We start from the raw sequence: 23,673 nt of genomic DNA, 5'->3' as shown, positions 1-23,673 counted from the left end.
TCTATCTATCTATCTATCTATCTATCTATCTATCTATCTATCTATCTATCTATCTATCTATCTATCTATCAGCCGCAGGGAATCTTCAATCTTTGTAGTTATGATTGACAGTTAAGACAATTCATATTTCATTGTATTTCTTATTCTTCCTCCTTTCTACTATTATCTATTACTGTTATGTTTTTACTTGAAACTCTGGCAAAACAATTTCCTTCGAGATTAATGAAGTTGTTCTCATCTCATCTCATCTCATCTCATGTCATATCTATCTATCTATTCACCCAACCACCTCGTGACGTCACGCCGCGCTGGTCGTGACGTCACGCCAGTCGCCAGCCAGGACGAGCAGCCGCTGCTTAGCAACAACAGCAGGTCTGCACCTCGCCTTGCGCATTCTTACTCACGATGATGTCGCGTTAAAAGAAAAAAAAAGAAAAAAGAAAAAAAGAAAGAAAAAAAACTCGACCGGGATTCAATAAACCCTCCCTCTCCGTGGAAATGACTCATCATGACGGGTCCGCCCCTAACACCCCCCCCCCCACACACACCCTCCCACCCACTCACCCACACCCACACCCACGGGAAACGATCTCCGCCTATAAAAGTTGCGCTCCAGAGGACAAAGGATCCAGGAACTTTCCCCCCCTCCCACTCCCACCCAGTTTTCTCAACCATGCATCCTTGCGCCTTCTCCATTCTCGCGTTCGTGTCCTGCGTGTACGTCGCCACGGCGTTGCCGCCGCAAGGTCCGATCCTTAATTTATAATTTTTTTTTTTTTATTTTTTTATTTTATTTTTTTTTAAATTGCAAATGTTTCATTTGAGTCTAACCTTTGCTTTTCTACCCCCTCCCCCACGCAGGTGCGTGTCTCCTCCAGGTGGACCCGGGGCCCTGCAGGGCCGACGTGGAGCGCTACTACTACAACACGATCACGCAAAAGTGCGAGGAGTTCTCCTATGGCGGTTGCCAAGGCAACGCGAATAACTTCAAGAGCTACCACGAGTGCCATAAGACATGTTTTAGAATCCCGAGTGAGTATATCTGAATTTGACCTTTTTTTTTTTGAAGGGATTAGGGGTTATAACACATTTATAACTGATTTTTAGTGCTGGCAGAGAATGGTGGTGGTGGGTGGGGGTCACTTCCTTTTTCCTTTTTCTTCTTGTTTTCTTCTCTGGGCTGCTCCCTTCATGGGTTTCCACAGCCAATCATCTACAACCCCTCTGCATCCTCCTTTTTGCAACAAAACCAACTAGGCCGTACCGTCCGTGTATCTCCTCTGCAGGCCTTCTTCCACCTGGATCTTCTCCGCCTCGTCCAAAAACCCCTTCTCAGTCTTCTCTCCTCCCAAGTCGTATTATGTTACATTTAAAAAAAAAAATCAAATTTAGAAACGACCTAATCTAAGAGTTTATATTTTCCACGTTTTTCTGTTGTACCTTGTTCCTCCACTGCAAATGGACATTCTTCCAGGTGTATTGTCATTAAAAAAAATGACGTTATGGGTTCGTCAATAAATGACAAGAAAGGCTGGGCGTTGGGCTAACGCATTACACTACATTACATTACATTAAATTACATTACATTACATTACAGTCATTTTGCAGACATTTTTATCCAAAGCGACTTACAAAAATTATAAGTGTTTTTTGATGCTCAGGGAACTTTCACTAGTACCAAGACGCTCATGCATTGGGAGTGAAAACCTATTGGTTTTAATATCGAAGACAAATTATTTTTTCCCGATTCTGAAAAAAATCTCACAAAGGTGAATGAGAGACCTATTTTGAGATTTGGAGATTTTAAATAAATATATATGATTTCCACACACTTACCAAAGAAAATAATAGCTTTGCTTTTACCACTCTTTAATTGATATGATTACATCATCACACATTTTTTTTTAATTATTTTTATTATATTGTTTTCATTTGTATTTTAGATAAAATAAATAAAAACTACATTCATAAAAAACTACCTAAATCAATGTGTAACAAATGATAAAAATAAATATATCAGAAAATTCAAATTAATTAATAAAAATAATTTTAAATTAGCTTACCACAAAACACAAAGATCCTGTAAATAGGGGACTTAAAAGATCACCAGGCACAGAAACAGTCTCTTCCTGCAGGATGCAAATAAAATAGATTAATAAGAAAATAAAAACCATACCCCTCCTGTCAGTTTCTTCTCTACCCTGCACTTTAAAAATTTTTTTTTTTTTTTACTGTTTATAAAATTTTCTACCGTTATCTATTATTGTTGTTCTTCTTGTAACTCTGGCACAACATTTTCCTTCGGGATAAATAAAGTTGGTCTTATTCTTATTCTTAGTCTTAGTCTTAGTCTTAGTCTTAGTCTTAGTCTTATTCTGATTTCTTTCACTATTGCACGTTTTGAACATATTTGTGTTTTTATATAAACAAGCAATTTTTGTCTTCTTAGGCGCCCCTTTGCCTGGCTAAATAATTGGGTTAATCCTGGTGGAAATGCAAATCTGTTGTATTATTGTTCCCCGGTAAAGCCCCATCTTTTGTTTGCTTACAAGACCTGATTGATGAATCCCTTTTTTTTTTTTTTTTTTTTTCCTCAGAAATCCCGCAGATCTGCAGGTTCCCCAAAGAGGAGGGTCCGTGCCGCGGCCTTTTCAGACGCTATTTCTTCAACATGACCACCATGCAGTGCGAGTCCTTCTCCTATGGCGGCTGCAGCGGGAATTCCAACCGCTTCCAGGATCTCGCCTCCTGCCAGGAGTATTGCAACCCACCGAAAAGTGAGTCCCTCCTCCGCGATTTCTTTCGTCCGAAAGACAGATCGTTGGTCCTAACGTTGCATTTGCTTGTGCCGCAGCCAAGCCAGTGCTATGTCTAGATCCCCTGGACAGAGGCAAGTGTTCTGCTTCCATCCTGCGATACTACTACAACACGGCCACCAAAATGTGTGAGGAGTTTGTCTACTCCGGTTGCGGGGGGAGCAGCAACAACTTCGTCCTGAGGCAGAGTTGCATTGACGTGTGCGTGAAAGGTAAATAAAGAAATGTGTTTTTGTTTACATGACGTGTCTGTGTGCATCCCTAACTGGGAGGCCATGTTTGTTTTTTAAATTGAGTTAAACTGCATGGTATTGAGAAATCTTGGAAAAACAGACCAAAAAAAAATCCCATGCTATAATGCCACCCCCCTCGTTGATGTTTATTTAAATTTTTATCTTTAACAGAACACTTCAGAATCAGCACAATTTTGGCTCCTGTTTACTGATTTCACCCTGTGTTACGTGATAGGTAAACAAAGATATGCCGGATACAAAGTGCAGCGTAGCAACCTTGTTGAGTAATAAAGTAATAGTCCACATGAGGAAAGTAATCAATGAGCAAAGAGAAAAATAAAACAGGGATAAATATATCTCAACGTGTATGTAATTTAAACAGTTTTCATATGAGAAATGGGTACATTGTGCAGCGACACCGGATGGTAAAAAAGTCAGCATTTTTTTTTTTTATATTTTAGACATTTGAAATCTTATAATAATGAGACGTGTTTTTTTGTTTTTGTTTTTTTTCCAGGGGCGAAAAAGCACTCCAGCCAAATGAAAGTCCGTCGCCTGAGACGCAACAGATTTGGCCGCAAGGCTTCATCGTGGGCGTAGAAATATTCCGCCGACGGCAGTTGTCACCGAAATCCGTCTCTTTACGCTAAACTCTCAACAAGGTCTTCCCTACTTTTTGTTGTCGTAGGGAAAACCGCTTACATTTGCATTTCGACTTGCAACGCGTTTGTTGTTGACGATGGTAATAACTACTGAACTCATGCCTTATAGCGTGTATTCCAATGCTATAAGCATGTAATATATATATATATATATATTTTTGTATGAACTCACAGTTGTATTTAAATGTTTTTGACAAATTGATTTTTTACATGCTTCTGTTTACATCAAACTACAGCACCGTGTGTTATTTAAAATAAAATAAAATTAAAAAAAAAAACAAGTCTCTGAGCTGGGAATTGTCCTCTTGTTATCTTTGCAATGTTTTTGCCCCAATGGCTGGCCTCCATAGCTGCAGATCAGGAAGGAAATAATCACAATGATGCATATTCGTCAACTCTTATTGTCACGTCATGTAGAGAAATACAATGATTCTCTCTTTCATTCACATGCCATATGGTTAATTGGTTAATTAAAATGTAATTTGAATAATAATCCAGCTAAATATGCTTAATTTGGGGTCTCCGATGAATCTACTGCAGGGTCCCTAGGCTGTGAGATGAAATTGGAGAACAAAAGAAAAAAACCCAAATAGACTCTGGGAGAAACATGGAAATACAAAAAAGGTCCCCCCTGCCTGGAAACCAATCAGGGTCCTTCTTGCTGTGAGGTGGAATTGCTAACAACTGCGGCATGGTCATTTTCGATATTTCTTCCTTTAGTTCTTTGTTTTTCGAATGCTTTCTATCTTCAATTTACTTCCAAGCTGAGGTCGCTCTTTTTTCACTCAAGATTTTGATTATTTTGACTATTTTGACATCCATCCCTTTGACATCCATTGAAATTAATGTTTCCTTCCTGTCTGGATATTTCCTGAATTTAACACTTTTTTTTTTTTTTCACAGTGATGGTAAAAGCAGGGACGGGGGGGTTCTTTTGTTTCTTTTTTTCTTTTATATTTAATATTTGTTTTTTCTTCTGTTGTTTGTTTATATTGTTCATATATATTTATATATATATATGTATATATACATATATATATATATATGAACAATATAGATGAGATAAGATAAGAGTGAAAAAGAGTGAAAAAATATATATATGAGATGAGATGAGATGAGATGAGATGAGATGAGATGAGATGAGAGATGAGAACAACTTTATTTATCCCGAAGGAAATTGTTGTGCCAGAGTTTCAAGTAAAAAACATAACAGTAATAGATAATAGTAGAAAGGAGGAAGAATAAGAATACAATGAAATATGAATTGTCTTAACTGTTAACTGTAACTACAAAGATTGAAGATTCCCTGCGGCTTAAAATGTTTAAAAAAAATTAAAGAAAAAAACATATATATAAAAAAAATATATATACATTTTTTTTTTTTATTTTATTGTGGTTGTTTCTTTTTTTTCCACTACATTTTGCACTATTTGCTGCTGTGACAACTGAATTTCCCCGTTGTGGGATCAATACACTCTTATCTTATCTCATCTTATCTTACACTATACTGCCAAAAGTATTTGCTCATCCATCAAAATAATGGGAATTAGGTGTTCCAATCACTTCCATGGCAACAGGTGTATAAAATCAAACACCTCGGCATGCAGACTGTTTTTACAAATCTTTGTGAAAGAATGCGTCGCTCTCAGGAGTTCAGTAAATTCCAGAGAGGAACTGTGATAGGATGCCACCTGTGTAATAAATCCACTTGTGATATTTCCTCACTCCTAAATATTCAACAGTCAACTGTCATCTGGATTATAATAACATGGAAGTGTTTGCGAACGACAGCAACTCTGCCATGAAGCGGTAGGACACGTAAACTGATGGAGCGGGGTCACATAGTGCCAAGAGGTCACTAACTTTCCGCTACAGACCTCCAAACTTCAGATTAGCTCAAAAACCGCGTGCTTCATGGAATGGGTTTCCATGGCTGCATCAACAGCTGCATCACCGAGTGCAATGCAAAGTGTTGGATCCGGTGGTGTAAAGCACACCGCCGCTGGTCTCTAAAGCAGTGGAGACGTGACGTCTGGAGTGACGAATTATCTGATGCACAAGTCTGGGTTTGGCGGTTGCCAGGAGAACGGCGCTCATCTGACTGCATTAAGCCAAGTGTGAAGTCTGTTCTCAGTTCTACTACCTCAGTGGTGGAACAAATTTCCAGAAGCAACAAGACTAGTATCATCTATCTCAACCTTCAAGAAACAGGTAAAAACTGTTCTCTTTCGGGACTTTTTACTGCGCTGATGCCTCAGATCAGGTTAGGCAGCAAGTTAGGCTATGCAGTGTGTGTGTGTGTACATTTGTGTATGTCTTTCTCAAAAAAAAAAAAAAAAAAAAAATCTCACTAACCCAAGCTTACTGTTCTGTATATTTCCTGTGCATCGTGTATTTGCAAGTGTATTTGCAGTCCCTATGTCCTCTATTGTAAGTCGCTTTTGGATAAAAGCGTCTGCCAAATGTAATGTAATGTAATGTAATGGTGGAGGTTATTGTGTGGGGTTGTTTTTCAGGAGCTGGGCTTGGTTCCAGTGAAAGGAACTCTGAAAGCTTCAGCGTACCAAGACATTTTGGACAATTTCTTACTCAATTTCTCCCTTACTTTTTCAACATGACTGCGCACCAGTGCACAAAGCAAGGTACATAAAAACACGGATGACAGTTTGGTTGTGGATGAACTTGACTGGCCTGCACAGAGTCCTGGCTGAAACGCTTTTGGGTTAAATTAGAACGGAGACTAAGAGCCAGGCCTTCTCGTTCAACATCAGTGTGTGACCTCACGAATGCGCTCCTGAATGGTCAAAAATTCCCATAAACACACTCCTGAACATTGTGGAGAGCCTTCCCAGAAGATTTGAAGCTATTCTAGCCGCAAAAGGTGGACCGACGTCATGCGAGTCAAGGCAGGTGAGCAAATACTTTCGGCCATTTAGTGTGTCATGCAATGTTGGTCAGTTAAGCTGCAGAGCTGCAACCTGTCCTAACTCACACTTTTGCAATAAAAGCAACTTCTTACATATCCGAAATACATACTTTTATTCCATGGTAATTGATATTCTAGAAATCTCTCTGTGCTGAAAGTTGGGGAATCTCAGATGCCCTCTGGTGGTACGGCAGAGCGGGGAGGGGTGTAATTGATGCAAATGCGATCAACAGGATTACTTTTTGCAAAGCCGCTCAGGTGTTATTACAACCGCATTAAAAAAAAAGGAACTAACTTTCCGGCAGATGTAGACTCAGCAAAGCAAGTAAGTGAGATGAGTTTTGGAAATGAACTGCACCTCATCCTGCATCCTGCAACGTTTGGTAAAAATGGTTATCATGTATCATAACTACATCTTACAAAGAGTCTATTTCACTGGTAAACATACATATGAAATAATTTAAAAGCTTTGCTTAGCATTTGCTATAAACAAATCAGAATTTTTTTCCTAATTGCCTTTTTTTGAGCCAGAAAAAGGAATAAGATTGTGAATATAATCCATTAATTAAGCTTAATGACAGGATACATTTTTCACCGCTTTTACAAGATAATAAACATTCATATTTTCTGGTGGTCTCAGAAATAACAGATAAGACAGGATGGATTTAAATGTATGTGTGGTCTCAACAAACAAAAAATACCTGTCACTTCTAAACCAGAACTATTTTGTTCACATAAAAACAAAACCAAATGTAAATGAGAGACATATTTTTGAGGTTTTTTAGATTTTATATCATTAGATGTGATTTCAATGAGAAATCGAATTGCGTTGCTTTTACCACTGCTTAATATAACATGTTACATGCTTCACTGTTTCACATTATTTATTTTGTGTTTATTTTTATTATATTAGTAAATGTTTATTATCTACTTGTATAAATAAGATGAATAACAAAATAGTCGTAAATAAAAAATAAATAGATTAAAACATAATAAATAAAAAAATAATCATGAATTACCTTACCGCTAAACAAAAAAAACAAACAAACCTGTAAATAAGGGATTTAAAGATGCACAATGTCACTTTGAGAATCAGGAAATAAGAACCAAAATACCCATAGTGTCCATTTCATTAAAACCCTGCACATTCTTTCACTACTGCACTTTTTGTACATATTTGTGTTTTTATATATACTAGCTATTTTTCCCCATTACTTTATTTTATTTTAATTTTTCTGATTAACTTATCACCTTCCCTTTAATGTGAGCAATGCCAACCTGGAAACAAATTCCTTATTATTTTCAAACTTGGTGAATACAGATGATTGATGACTCTGAATTAATAATAATAGTAGTAATTAATTATAATTACAACAAGGGGTCACATTAAAGGGGTCATTTGCAGTCATTTTAGATGTTAAACATGTGTGGCGGCTTTAAAAAAAAGACTGAAAAACAGCGATTTAGATGACGTATGAACGCAAAATTGAAACATTAAAGTCCAAGGTTGATAAGTCTGATGATACCGAGCTGTTCTTTATCAGTCACCCGGCTGCAGCGCTCGAGATAGCTGACACGTTTCACAGATGGTTTCACGAAAAAATGCCAGCGTGGGGGGAATTAGGTTGTCACAGCAAAGCGCTTGAACGCTTTCCCATCGTACTCATTGGCTTTGACAATGAAGTCGTGTCTTTTGGTCGTTACCTAATTTCACCCTTCCATGGTTTTGGTAGTACCGCGGTAATTGAAAAATGTTTTTAATAACAAGGGTGCGTTTTCTTTAACTTCTATTCAAGTTTCATTGCCATTTGGAGAAACGTAATTTCGTAAATATGATAAAAACGGAAAAGAACCAATTTCCCTATCTCAGCCGGAGCGTTTGCCTCAGTTGTACCATGTTTTCACTTTTTGAGTTAAGAGATGCATTCAGAAGATGAAAATGCGAGTCGCATGAACAAAAAAAGCAGGCCCAGAGTCGTTCAACTAAATTATTTCTCCTCCTGGACAAAAAAATATGTACATATGTGTAGCCAAGGTTTCTTAGCTGAGGATTTTAGGGTTAAAAGAAAACAGAAAAGTTATTGATGGCTTTATTTATCCTCCTCCTGTGCACTGAAACCACTGAAGTCTTCTTCTTTGTTGTTCATTTAAAGCCAAATCCATCCTGGACATCCCGAATTTTTTTAGCGCGATTTGACTTTGAATGTGAATAGTCGATTAGGCATCTTTGCAGATTATTCCGGTCACAATATCCCATTTGACTCCAGACATTGTCAGAAGTGTAGGAAAGAATGGAGGAAAAGCAGAAATGGCGCTTTCTTACTGGACATCCACATACCAGCCTTTTCCGTTTGAAAAGACAGAGTCTTCCATCTCCTAGTCTGAAGCAAATCCGTTAGCGCCGGCGTCGGTCTTCCCTTACTTATTATCTCCTGCCTCGACTGAAAGTCCAGTTTAGAAAATTCTTTCAGTTTAGCTGTGTAATCCTCGGTTTTGGAAATAAAGCCAAGCAAGAGGAAAGAATAACTGGATGGCTGCACTTGACTTGCTGTTTACAGTAGCTTGCTAATGCAAATTCTATTATTCTTTAGCCGAGTAGTAAAAAGGCTCCCTGGGATCACCGGTGCCCCCTACCATGAGGCACAGTCACTGCGTGCCTCACTTGGTGTGTCTTCGCTGCCGCTTTACGATCGCTTGGCACGAGAAACGTGTTACAGTTGTTGATGAAAAAAAATACACACATCAGCTAAAGTATGGAAATTTAGTTCATATATTAGTGCTTGAAGTGTTTGAAAATTTTAATAGTGACATCCACAGAGACAGCAATACGGTCTCAGCCGCATAGCATGCTAGCACAGTTAGCAGAATCATTGCGCCATCCATAGCGGGCTCCGCTGGCTGCTGTGTCACCGCATGTCTCTTCTTCATATTTGTCATAATCAGCAAATTTAAAATAATAAAAGGCTTGCAATATTTCAGTTGATTTATAATGAATCCAGAATATATGACATTTTTGTTTTTGTAATTGCATTACAGAAGATAAAAAACTTTATCACAATATTCTAATTTTCTGAGACAGTCCTGTAGTTCAGTTCTGTTGGTGGCTTGTTTTTACATGTTGTTGTTGTTTTTCTGTAATATATATTTATATATATATATATATATATATATATATATATATATATATATATACCCATATTAAACATAAGTATATAAAATATATTAATAATAAATATATTTAATAATAAAATGAAATATATAAAAAACACACATATATATACATATATATATATACATATATACATATATATATATATATATATATATAAAACCCCACTTAATTTTGTGTTGTGTCATTAATATTGATATTGCATCCTGGACTAACTGTGAACTGTGAATTACTGTTATATGAACCATGCGAATAGAGAGGAGTTACATAATAGGTATATACTCCAGGCTGTGCAGGAGCTCATTCTTCACCTTAATGCTCCAAAGCTTGCTAAAGGTTAAACGTTTTGTATCATGCTCCTGTCATGCAAACATGACAACATAATTGAACTTGCCGCCTAATAGTAAGATTTTAATATGTGCAACATGTTGTAAAGTTTGTCCTCTATAAATTTCCTTCAAGGGAGCATCAGAGAAAAAAATAGAAAAAATGCAAATTATAGCCACCTTACTAGTTTTTTTTTCTTGTTAGCTGAGGCTAATGTGATTCCTTATTATTTGCATGGTACATTTTACAAATAGCCAGTTCCCAGATATCTGCATCCAAAGTATGCAGAACCATTAAGCTTGTTTTAGTTTGAATTCAAAAATTGATTATGTGTCTTAATTGTATCCCTTCCGAATCGTCCAATTAAGCTTGATTCATCTCGAATCGATAGGCAATATAAGCAAGATGCAAAGTGTGCCACGGCCATCAGGGGGTGCCACAAAATGTAAAGCAATGCCCAAATTATATTACTATAAAACACTTTCTGTGGGGGGAGAGGCGAATAATAATTTATGACTCTTATCATTTATTACTTTTTTATTTACAGGATTTTTATTTAGCAGTATATCAAGGTATTTCAGTTTTTTTTTTTGTATTTATTTGTAATTTGTCTGCTTAATAACCTCAGCCATACTCAGACAAACAAATCTTTATAATAACAAATCCATATGCCAGCGATGTTAGAACCTTTATTTGTTCCTGATAATTTTTGGTGAAAGGGATATTTAAAAGCCTGGTGGGATAGAATCTGGAATATTTGAGTTCTAATCAGACAAGGGGGATGTCCTCAGGTTTTCGGAGATGCCTGGTTGCCATAGTTATCATTTGCACGAGAAGAAAAATCCCGGCAACCCCTCAGGGAAAAGAATGCATTGTACATCTTTGCTCACGAGAGGTCTGTAATTATGGTCAGCAAACAAAACAAAGCAAACAAGAAAGTTTACGCATTGATGAACAAACAAACATTCACTCTGCCATTGAGATGTTATATAGAAACATACAGAAATTCACTCTGTCATTCACATCTGTCATAGAGGGAATGCACAACTATTCACTCTTTCTTCACACATCAAATAGAAAAAACAACCATTCACTCTCTCATTTACATGTCTGGGCATTTTTGGGTTTCCAAAGATCATTATTATTATTATTATCATTATCATCATTATCACTAGTGTTAATAGTAGTATGATCATTATTGTTGTTGTTGTATAATTATTATGATTATTAGCATTATTGTTGGCGTTATCATTTCTGTTGTTATTATTACTGTTGTTGCAATATTATTACTGATATCCTTATCATTATTACTATAATTATTATTGGTAATATTATTATTATGAGTATAATTATTATTGTTGTCATTGTTTATTATCATTATCATCATCATTATTATTAATATTATTTCTGTATTATTATTATTATTATTATTAATAATAGTAATAATAGTAGCAGTAGAAGTTGTAGTAGTAGTATATTATTGTCTCTATTATTGTTGTTATTATAATTATTATTGTTCTTATTGTTCTTATTTTATCTGTCATCGTCATCAATAATATTGTTGTTATTTTTTTACTATAATTATTATTATTATTATTATTATTATTAATTATTAATAATAATGTTGTTTTTATTGTTTTTATTATACTACTAATAATAATAATTATTATTATTATTAATAATAATAGTAGCAGTAGTTGTAGTATATTATAGTCTCTATTATTGTTGTTATTATAATTATTATTGTTCTTATTGTTCTTATTTTATCCGTCATCGTCATCAATAATATTGTTGTTATTGTTTTTTATTATAATTAGTAGTAGTATTATTATTAATAATAATCATCAACAAATCACCAATATCATTCTTCTTCTTCTCAATATGAATATAAGTATAATTATTATAGCTATAATGGTGATGATGATATAATACAATATGATATTCAGATGTGTGAACTCTCACTCCTCATCACACATATTATGGTGAAGAAAAACAAAAGGATCACGCCACACGCAGCAGAACGTGGAACATTCCGGGGGAACCTCACGTTCACCCATTACAAAATCGGATTTATACTCATCTTTTTTTTTTTTTTTTTTATCGACAGCAGTGCGGCTTGTTTGGAGATCACCCCGGCTTTACAGCTGGTGGGCTCATCATGTCTGTCATTTATATAATGTTTCATAAATATGCAGCTACATGCCCACCTTTTGTGTGTTTGAATGTGGGTGTGAGATCATAAGAATAGGGTTTCAATTCTGTTATTCTTTTTGTTCTTAACTATATTCTATGCAGTCACTTGCATATCGAGACAATCACTCGCCATGGAATCAAAGAAGGCTATATTTTTATACAACCCATTTGCATTCTCTGTAAAGTCATAATCATAATCATAATCATAATTTGAAACTATTGTTATTGTTATTATGAATTCTAAGTTTGGGGAGATACATATTTGTTCTACCAAAAGAAAACAGAGCAAGATGTTGGATTTTTGAACAAAGCAAGATCTATGTTAACCATCCAACGGAGCAGGGTCAGAACACACGAACAGCAAATAATTTACAGCTAAAACTGAAAAATAGAAAAAAAAGAAGGCAGTTTTCTGATGCAAGAACTCCAATGTGGTCATTTTCTATACAACAGTAAATCACACGAATATGTAGCGAACCAATGTAAAAGCAACAAAGATAAATCCACCGTTCAGACCATAATATCCCAGCAGGGAACTACTTTTATAAATAACACAGTAAATAGTATTACGGTAAATCACGTGCCTCCGACCGCAACCCAGATCTATCAGACGCTCACTATTACCGTTTCACTGTGTAAATCTTTTCTCAACTTAAAAAAAGATTTTGCAAAATGACTCGCTGTAACATTAACATCAGACAAATTGAAGAGAGCCCTTCCAAAAATGCACAATAACAAAACACCGTGACCTGATGGCTTCCTCACTGAATTCCTTGCTCACATCTGGAAAATTATTTTAATGCTTTCCTCCGCGGCAATGCTTTGACAGGGAAGAAGAAAAAAGAAAAAAATTGCCGTAATCAGGTACCACCAAAACCCGATAATACAAACCTGTGCTACATATAGCATTATCATCGATCAGGAAGACTAAACTAGCAAAAATGATCCCAAATACAACCTAATCGAACCAAATTTGTCAAAAATTATACATATAATAACAAAGTATTATGAAAAAGATTGGGGATTTTGTTTTTTTTTTCCACTGTTTATAAATATTTCACAAATATTTATACATGTAATTACACAAATCATGCAGGATGCCCAACATGTCAATCCCGATCTACCGGTCGATCGCAAAGGCAACACGGGTTGCCTTTCAAAATAAACTACCGCGCAACGTAAAAAACGACTCAACTGCAAGTCGCACAATACGCTTAAGTACAAGTCGTGTGGATGGATTGCGTTTCATTAAAAATAGCTGTCAGGCTATTATCCATCCCCAATACCAATACCGGTCCACCGTGACTGGTTTGGAAGTGGGTTAGGGGATGATCTGCCTGTTTAGTTGACTGAGTCCTTTCAGTGCAAGACAGACATCACCAGAGTAAGGCAATGGCCCAAAATGTACACAATTATATTGTGCCATATATACTGCTCAAAAAAATAAGGGAACACTTGAACAACACAATGTAACTCCAAGTCAATCACACTTGTGTGAAATCATAGTGTCCACTCAGGAAGCAACACAGATTCATTTGGACTTGTTTTAAGGACATTACATCAAAGTTGGATCAGCCTGGAGTTTGTTTTTACACTTTAATTTGGAGTGTGATTCCTAATCCAGACCTCCATGGGTTGATACAATTGATTTCCATTGATCATTTTGGTGTGATTTTGTTGTCAGCACATTCAACTGTGTAAAGAGCAAAGTATTTCATAAGAATATTTCATTCATTTAGATCGAGGATGTGTTTTTTAAGTGTTCCCTTTATTTTTTTGAGCAGTGTATGTTCATGCTGTTATGTAAGGGAAACAATACACACACACACACACACATACACACATATAGTGCTGGTAGATCATTTGGTCATTTTAAGAGTAGCTCGCAAGCCAAAAAAGTATGGGCACCCTGTTGTAAAGGTTTCAAGCTGCACAGAATGCTTGGATAAGGATGAACCACTCAATCAGTCTAGTTTGCACTTGTTTTAAAATATCAACAGCACATTAAAATCTTCGGCAAAAAATCAGTCTCTTTGCCAAAGTTAGTCGCCGTGTTTACAATATCCCGCCGGGCTTCTGGCAAGAGGTCTACGGTTGTATTTCTCAGATGTCAGATTGCATTATAAACAGTATAAGTCAGTATTTTGACACGTTTATATGGCAGAGAGGGGTCACCAATCACACTTCTCACCTTCCTCGGGAACATAAACATTTAAACCCACCCTGTCGGACTATTAGATCTTCACGTCATTCCAGGAGTTCAAATGAGAGAACATTATTCCACCCAAAATCCAAAATCTAGGAGCTCTGGAAGCTCCGCCACCCACTAAATGCTTTGATTTGGCAGATGAGCGATGCTGGAGTCACGACAAAAGAGTTTCAAATAGCCCGTGAAAACATTTCACTGTGGGAAAAAAAATTGCTGAAAGAATCCAGTTGTAAATAGTTCGTAAAATCTTGATTTTGCAATGAAACTGACGAAAAAAATTCGCCTCGGGATTTTGTCTTTTTGTAGTTGTTTTGGGGATTCATTTTGTCATTGTGTGGAGTTTGCATGTTCTCCCCGTGTCTAGGTGAATTTCCTCCTGGTTATTTAATTTCAAAAAACATACAGGGGGTTTATCGGAGAACCTAAAACACCCCGATGTCTGAATGAGAGGATGAATGGTCAAATGTTACCGTACCACATAGGAAAATTAACGGTGTATATTGAGACATACGGCCATTCATTCACTCATTCATGTTATGAAGAAATAGTAGAATAGAATAGTCATATCTCTATACGATGTGTGAACAAATGAGTGAATGGTTATTTGTTTCTATATAACACTTGAATAACTGGGTTAGTTGTTTATTGTCTTTATGATTGGTTAATGAGGGAGTGAATAGTTGTATGTCTCTATAGGACATGTGGATAAATGAGTGAATGGTTGTAAATCACCATATGGATGAGAGAGTGAATGGTGTGTCTATATGACATGTGAATGAGAGAATAAATGATTTTATGGGATTTTATTACACTTTTATAAACGTATAAATGGGAGAGTAAATTTTAAATGACACAAGAATGAGTCAGTGATTGGTTTTATTTCTCTCTAAATATGAATAAGTGAGAGAGCAATGGTTTCTATATGAAATGTGAATGACAGGGTGAATGTTCTATGTGTATATAACATGTGAACGAAAGAGTGAATTGCTGTTTGTATTTCTATGCCATGTGAATGAATGAATGAATGAATGGTTACAGGACTGTCTCAGAAAATTATAATATTGTGATAAAGTTCTTTATCTTCTGTAATGCAATTACAAAAACAAAAATGTCAAACATTCTGGATTCATTACAAATCAACTGAAATATTGCAAGCCTTTTATTATTTGAATATTGCTGATTATGGCTTACATCTTAAGAAAACTCAAAAATCCTATCTCAAAATCTTAGAATATCATGAAAAAGTAATTTTTGTTTTTTTAACTGCATTACAGAAGAAAAAGTACTTTATCACAATATTATAATTTTCTGAGACAGTCCCATATAGATCTTCATATGGCTGGTGAGTAGAAGGGTGAATGGTTCTGTATCTCTACATAATGTGTGAATGAATGAGTGAAATGTTGTATTTCTCTATGAAATGTGAATGAGATGGTGACTGGGTCTGTTTCTATAGGATTGGTGAATGAATGAATGAATTGTTGTATGTCACTGTATAACGTGAACAAATAAGTGAATGGTTTTATGGCCAATTTTTGTGTGAAAGAGGGAGTGAATTGTTGGTTGTTTTTATACAACGTGAATGAATGAGTGTGTAGTTGTTTCCATATGAGTTGGGAATGGTTTTATATCTCTAAATAACATGTGAATGAGTGGGTGAATGGTTGTATGTCCTTATATGACATGCGAATAAGAGAAGGAAGGTTTTTGGTTTTGGTTTCCAATGGAAACTGGTCTACTGTAGGTCAAAGAAGGAGAGGAGGAAGGCGTGTTTGGAAGCAGAGAGAGAAGAGGAAAGGCAAGAGTCTTGGACTGAGAGTAGGGACTTTGAAATGTTGGGACTATGACAGGAAAAGGTAGAGTTGGCCGACATGATGCAGAGAAGGAAAGTGGATATACTGTGTGTCCAGGAGACCAGGTGGAAAGGTAGTAAGGCTAGAAGCTTAGGAGCAGGCTTTAAGTTGTACTATTATGGTGCTGACAAGAAGAGAAATGGAGTAGGAGTTATCTTGAAGGAGGAGTGTGTTAGGAGTGTTCTGGAGGTTAAAAGAATGTCAGATAGACTTATGAGTCTGAAACTGGAAATTGAAGGTGTGATGCTCAATGTTGTTAGTGGCTATGTCCCGCAGGTGGGATGTGAGTTTGAGGAGAAGGAGAAGTTCTGGAATGAGCTAGATTAAATGATATAGATAATCCCCAGAGATGAGAGAGTGGTAATTGGACCAAACTTCAATGGGCATGTTGGTGAAGGCAATAGAGGGGATGAAGAAGTGATGGACAGATTTTGCATGCAGGATAGAAACGCAGAGAGACAGATGGTGGTAGATTTTACAAAAAGGATGGAAATGGCTGTAGTGAACACTTTTTTCCAGAAAAGACAGGAACATGGGGTAACTTATAAGAGTGGAGGTAGGAGGATGCAGGTAGACTATACAAGATGTTGTAGAGACGAGGTAACCTGAAAGAGATCAGTGATTGAAAAGTAGTTTTAGGTGAGAGTGTAGCCAGACAACATAGGATGACTCTGGTGACAAGGAAGATCAAGAGGACAAAGGCAGAGCAGAGGACAAAGTGGTGGAAGCTGAAAAGGGAGGAGTGTTGTGTGGTTTTCAGGGAGGAGTTGAGGAAGGCTCTGGGTGGTTGGGAAGAGCTTCCAGATGATTGGACAACAACAGCTAGTGTTATCAGGGAGACAGGTAGGAGAGTACTAGGTGTGTCATTTGGAAGGAAAGTAGATAAGGAGACTTGGTGGTGGAATGAGGAAGTGCAGGAATATATACAGAGAAAGCGTTTAGCAAAGAAGAAGTGGACACTGAGAGGACTGAAGAGAACAGACAGGAGTATAGGGAGATACAACGTAAGGTCAAGATAGAGGTAGCATAGGTAAAGCAAAGGGTGTACAATGACTTGTATGCTCGGCTGGACAGTAAGGAGGGTGAGAATGATCTATACAGGTTGGCAAAACACAGAGATAAGATGGAAAGGATGTACAACAGGTCCAGGTGATTAAGGATAGAGAGAGAAACATATTGACAGATGCTCGAAGAGTGATGGGAAGATGGAAAGAGTACTTTGAAGAGCTGATGAATGTGGAAATGAATGAGAGTCAAGGGTAGAAGAGGGGACTATTGTAGACCACAAAGTGGCACAGATTAGTAAAAGGGAAGTGAGGAAGGTATTGAAGAGGATGAAGAGTGGAAAAGCAGTTGGTCCTGATGATATACCTGTGGAGGTGTGGAAGTGTCTGGGAGAGGCAGTGCTAGAGTGTCTGACCAGTTTATTCAACAGGATCTTAGAGAGTGAGAAGATGCCTGAAGAATGGAGACGAAGAGTGATGGACATGTATGCTATCTGTGAGACACTAGTACGGTGTGCTGTAGGGGTAACAGAGAAGTTCAAGGTGGAGGTGGGACTCCATCAGGGATCAGCTCTGAGCCTCTTCTTTTTGGCACTGGTGATGGACAGGCTGACAGATGAGGTTAGACAGGAATCCCCATGGAACATGATGTTTGCGGATGACATTGTGATCTGTAGTGACAGCAGAAAACAGGTAGAGGAAAATCTAGAGAGGTGGAGGTATGCTCTGGAAAGGAGAGGAATGAAAGTTAGTCGCAGCAAGACAGAGTATAAATGTGTGAATGAGAGGAACTCGGGGGGAACAGTGAGGCTACAGGGAGTGGAGATCAAGAAGCTGAAGAATTTCAGGTACTTTGGGTCAACAATCCAGAGTGACTGAGAGTGTGGAAAAGAGGTGAAGAGACGGGTCCAAGCAGGTTGGAATGGGTGGAGAAAAGTTTTATCAATACTATGAGATAGAAGACTATCAGCCAGAATAAAATGAAAGGTGTACAAGACAGTGGTGAGACCAGCAACGCTGTATTGACTTGAAACAATTCCAATGATGAAAAGACAGAGCTAGAGGTCTCAGAGATGAAGATGTTGAGGTTCTCTTTGGGAGTGACCAGGATGGAGAGGATCAGGAATGAGTCTATCAGAGGAACAGCACATGTTAGATGTTTTGGAGAGAAGGTCAGAGAAGCCAGACTGAGATGGTTCGGTCATGTACAGAGAAGGGATAGTGAATATATTGGTAGACGGATGCTGGAATTGGAGCTGCCAGGCAGGAGGTCTGGAGGAAGACCAAAGAGAAGATTTATGGACGTAGTGAGAGAAGATATGAAGGTAGTTGGTAGAGAATGAATGGCTGTGTATCTATATTATTGATGAATGAGCCATTGGTGAATGCTGAATTGTTCCTACATGACTTTGCATAAGAGAGTGAATTGTTAACTGTTTTAAAATAACATGTAAATGAGTGAGTGTTGTTTCTATATGATATGTGAATGAGACCTTGAATAATTTTATATCTTTACATTATGTATGAATGAGTGACTGAATGGTTGTTTGTTTTTAGATGACATGTGAATGAGAGAGTGAGTGGCTGTTTTTTGTCTAAATGACATAAATGAGTGAATGAATGGTTGTTTCTACAGAAAATTAGAATATTGTGATAAAGTTCTTTATCTTCAGTAATGCAATTAAAAAAAACAAAAATTACTTTTTCATTATATTCTAATATTTTGAGACAGGATTTTTGAGTTTTCTTAAGATGTAAGCCATAATCAGGAATATTAAAGTAATAAAGGGCTTGCAGTATTTCTGTTGATTTGTAATGAATCCAGAATGTATGACATTTTTGTTTTTGTAACTGCATTACAGAAGATAAAGAACTTTATCACAATATTCTAATTTTCTGAGATAGTCTTATATCTGGCATGTGAATGATAAAGTAAACGGCTCGACGTCTATGTCAATGAGTGGATGAAAGAGTGAATTGCTGGTTATTTCCATATATAAATGATTGAGTAAATAGTTTCTACATGACATGGGAACAAGTGAGTGAATGGTTATATTTCTCCATTTAATATGTAAATGAAAGGGTGAACAGTTGTATTTTTCCACATCACGTGTGAAAGAGCAAGTTTGTTTGTTGTTATGACACATCAATGACTGAGTGAATGGTTGTATGTCTCTATAGGACATGTGAATGAGAGGGTGAATTTTGTTTTTGTTTAAATGAAAGAGTGAGTGAATGCTCATATTGCTTCATTTAATATGTGAATGAAGGGGTGAATATTTGTGTGTTTCTCTGATGTGTGAATGAGAGATTGTATGAGTGAACAGTTGTGTATCTATGATTTGTGAATAGTTTCTATATGGCACGTGAATATGAACTGAATGGTTATATTTCTATATAATGTGTGAATGAAAGTGAATTGTTGCTTGATTCTATATAAGAAATAAATGAGTGAGTGAATAGTTTCTATATGGCACGTGAATGATGAACTAAATGGTTATATTTTTATATAATGTGTGAATGAAAGTGAATTGTTGCTTGTTTCTATATAAGATATAAATGAGTGAGTGAATAGTTTCTATATGGCACGTGAATGATGAGCTAAATGTTTATATTTCGATATAACGTGTGAATGAGAGTGAATTGTTGCTTGTTTCTATATAAGATATAAATGAGTGAGTGAATAGTTTCTATATGGCACGTGAATGAGAGGGTGAATGGTTTTACGTATCAACATAACATGTGAATGACTGAGTGAACGGTTGTTTGTCACAATACGACACATTAATAAGAATTTTAGTCTAAATGACACCTGAATAAGTGAATAAGGTGTATCTCCACCGGATATGTGAATAAGTGAATGAATAGTCGTGCATCTCCAATCGGACATGTGAATAAGTGAGCGAATTGTAGTATTTCTCCATTTAATGTGCGAATGAGATGGTGAGCAGTTATTTTGCTTTTTATTGTGTTATTTAGTGAGTGAATAGTTGCTGGGTGAATGGGTTTGTTTCTATATGATTGGTGAATGAGTGAGTGAATGGTTGCAAGGCTATTTATTGCATATTGCAGTGAATAATGAATGAATGAATGAATATCCATTCTGCAGGTGCTTCCGAGCTGCGCGTCCACGCCGCTCCACGGCGGCGTGTGTCTTTAACGCGCCGGCTGTAAAGAGGAATCCGAGGAGGAGCTCCGCTTGAGAGAGAAAAAAACAAAACAAAACCGGGAGACGTCGGGATTTGCTCGGCGGTCGCTGTCACCGCGCACGACGGGCGCATCACGGGCACGCTGCTGCGAGAACTCCGCTTATTACTGTGTAATTACACGGTAATACAGGCGCTATGACGCGGTAATAGAATAATAGAAATAGGAAAAAAAAAAAACAACTTTCCGTTTCGTCCACGTTGAAAGAGGAACGAGCAAGACTAGACAAGGACATTTTCCCCCTTTTCTCTCATTCTGGACTGGGATTTGTAAAATCCCTTGAAGTAAGGTAAGTCATTGTTTTTTTTATATTTTTTTATGTATTTTCTATTCATGTCTACCGCATCGCGAAAGTTTATTTTTATCAGATTTGTGGCTCTCCGCTTATCAATGCAAAAAAAAACAAAAACAAAAAGGTGAATATACATGTCAGGTAAACCCGTAATTATTACATCATAGTCCTATGTAGAGACTCCTCAGGCTTGATTTAAACTTAAATAAAAGTCCACTGATTTTTTTCAAAATCATAATTTTTCCCCAGAGAAGTCAATAAAAATAAAAATGGAGCAGACAGTACACGTCAAACAGTCAATTTAGTGTTATAAGCCTGTAACAACGCTATATTACACAATTATTGTGTGACACAGTGTGCCAAAGTAAGTATGTTTTTTTTTTAATCATAACATCCCTTCAGAGAAATTTGCAAAAATGAAAATGCAATAGATTGTACACATCAATGAATTCAGTGTTATAAACCTGTAATAACGCTATAATACACAAAGGGATGTATTATGTGACAGTTTGTAAAAGTAAATATGCTTTCAGATTAAAGGTCGACACACACACACACACAAACACACACACACACACAGAAAACTTTCTGCTTGTGGTGATCACTATGAAGGGGCAAAGGGTGGGGATGGGGGCGATTTCTTTATCGATCCAAAATGTCAAATCAGTCGAATTGTCATCGCCGAACGCAGCCTGACAGCGAAAATGGCAGATTTTTTTTTTTTTTTTTTGACAAGTTACGGCTTCTCTATTTTTCTTTTTTTTCTTCCAGAACAGACATCTAAAATATGTGCAGCACGGTTGAAGATATTAATAGAATCTGACTCTATGTGCGGTAGAAAGGAGACGACAGGCGCCGTGAGCGCAGAGATCTGCAAATGTCGTTTTTTTTTTTTTTTTTTGTCTATTTTTCTGCGATGGAGATAAGTCCATCGTCCTGCATATTTCTCGCCCCCCCCCCCCCCCAAAAAAAAATTGCTCTCGATTTCAAGGGTGCACCGAGAATTATTAGAGATTTAAGTCCAAAATGGCAATGGTGTGTTGGGGAATGTGGTTCGGGAAACTTCGGCTAACCATCGGTTAGCTAGTTGCTAGTCGCAAGGATGTCCTTCAACCTTTTCTTGGTGCTACGGGACAAATCAAAATGTTTGGCCTGCAACCAGGAGTCAGGGGTTCTATATTTCATACGTACGTTGTTGACAACGGTTACATATCGGAATCCATTGCGGCTGAAAAAGTCGGACAAGGCTTCTGAAACCAATTACAGTTTAAAGCAACAAATTTTGTTATTGAATTAAAATAAGCAAATAGGTGGCGCTGTATTGGAGCGAATGGTACCAGACTTGTCAGCTTAGTGTGTGTGCGCTTCAGTGTGTGTGTGTGTGTGTGTGTGTGTGTGTGTTTGGGTTCGATCTGAGTGTGTGCGCTTGAAAGTGAGAAAGAGTCACGGATATCTGATGTATCATGTGTAGAGCCGGCGTTAACACTGATAAAGCACGGTTCCTTATTCCCTTGCTCAAAGTGCTACGAACGTAACGATTTGTCAGAGACTTGCTTTCCCATCCTTCCCATCCGTCCATCGATTATTGATTATGGATTTACCAACTTCATAACCGATTAAGTTGGTAAATGATCAGGTGACTAGATAATTGGCACAATTTATGTTTGTCTTGTCAAAGTACATGGCCATACAACTTGTGACCAATAGGTAGAGATGTTCCCTCAAGCTACATAAGGGTACATCTAAGAGTGTTCTTCTTTTGGCTTTTCCCTTCAGGGGTCGCCACAGCTAATCAACTCCAACTAACCCTATTCTCCGTATCCTCCTCTCTCACACCGACTACCTTCATATCCTCTCTCACTACGTCCATAGATCTTTTCTTTGGTCTTCCTGGAGACCTCTTGCCTGGCAGCTCCAATTCCAGCACCCGTCTACCAATATATTCACTACCCCTCCTTTGCACATGAACGAACCATCTCAGTCTGGCTTCTCTGACCTTCTTTCCAAAACATCTAACATGTGCTATACCTGAAATCCTCCAGCTTCTCGATTTCCACTCCCTGTAGCCTCACCATTCCATCCGAGTTCCTCTCATTCACACATATATTCTGTCTTGCTGCGAGTAACTTTCATTCCTCTCCTTTCCAGAGCATACCTTCACCTCTCTAGATTTTCCTCTACCTGTTTTCTGTTCGCACTGCAGATGTCATCTGATTCCTGTCTAACCTCATCTGTCAGCCTGTCCTTCACCATTGCGAACAAGAAGGGGCTCAGAGCTGATCTCTGATGGAGTCCCACCTCCACCTTGAACTTTTCTGTTCCCCCTACAGCACACCGTACCACTGTCTCACAGCTAGTATACATGTCCTGCACCAGTTTTACATACTTCTCTGCCACTCCAGACTTCCTCATACAATACCAGAGCTCCTCTCTTGGCACCCTGTCATATGCCTTTTCTAGGTCTACAAAAACACAATGCAGCTCCCTTTGGCCTTCTCTGTACTTTTCTATTAGCATTCTCAAAGCAAATACTGCATCTGTAGTACTCTTTCTAGGCATGAAGCCATACTGCTGTTCACAAATGCTGACTTCTGCTCTCAGTCTAGTTTCCACTACTCTTTCGCATAACTTCATTCATGGCTCATCAAGTTTATCCCTCTATAGTTGCCGCAATTCTGCACATCCCTTTTATTCTTAGAAATAGGCACCATCTCACTTCGTCTCCATTCTTCAGGCATCTTCTCACTCTCTAACACCCTGTTGAATATTCTAGTCAGAAAAT

The 23,673-nt window shown here is 37.4% G+C and overlaps 2 protein-coding genes across 4 annotated transcripts in view; both read left to right on the top strand.

Moving 5' to 3' along the window:
- Positions 1-617: 617 nt before the first annotated feature.
- On the top strand, positions 618-3,992 carry tfpi2 (tissue factor pathway inhibitor 2). The gene is made up of 5 exons (XM_086171469.1): positions 618-746; positions 862-1,032; positions 2,598-2,777; positions 2,855-3,028; positions 3,567-3,992. Exons 1-5 carry the CDS (start codon positions 674-676, stop codon positions 3,647-3,649), a joined length of 681 nt encoding a protein of 226 aa, XP_086027595.1. The 5' UTR covers positions 618-673; the 3' UTR covers positions 3,650-3,992.
- Positions 3,993-20,654: 16,662 nt separating this feature from the next.
- calcr (calcitonin receptor) overlaps positions 20,655-23,673 on the top strand; it is a 47,944-nt gene continuing 44,925 nt past the window's right edge. For all 3 annotated transcript variants that reach the window (XM_086171423.1, XM_086171422.1, XM_086171420.1), the window contains exon 1: positions 20,655-20,888. The gene's annotated coding sequence lies outside the window, so the exon portion shown is untranslated. The remainder of the gene's footprint in view (positions 20,889-23,673) is intronic.

This window comes from Fistularia commersonii, chromosome 24, assembly GCF_037954325.1.
Source record: "Fistularia commersonii isolate RoL2024-O1a breed Wild chromosome 24, RoL_Fcom_v1.0, whole genome shotgun sequence".
Classification (NCBI taxonomy): Eukaryota; Metazoa; Chordata; class Actinopteri; order Syngnathiformes; family Fistulariidae; genus Fistularia; species Fistularia commersonii.
Note: the sequence above shows the minus strand (reverse complement) of the source record. Positions and strands in the feature narration are given on the sequence as shown.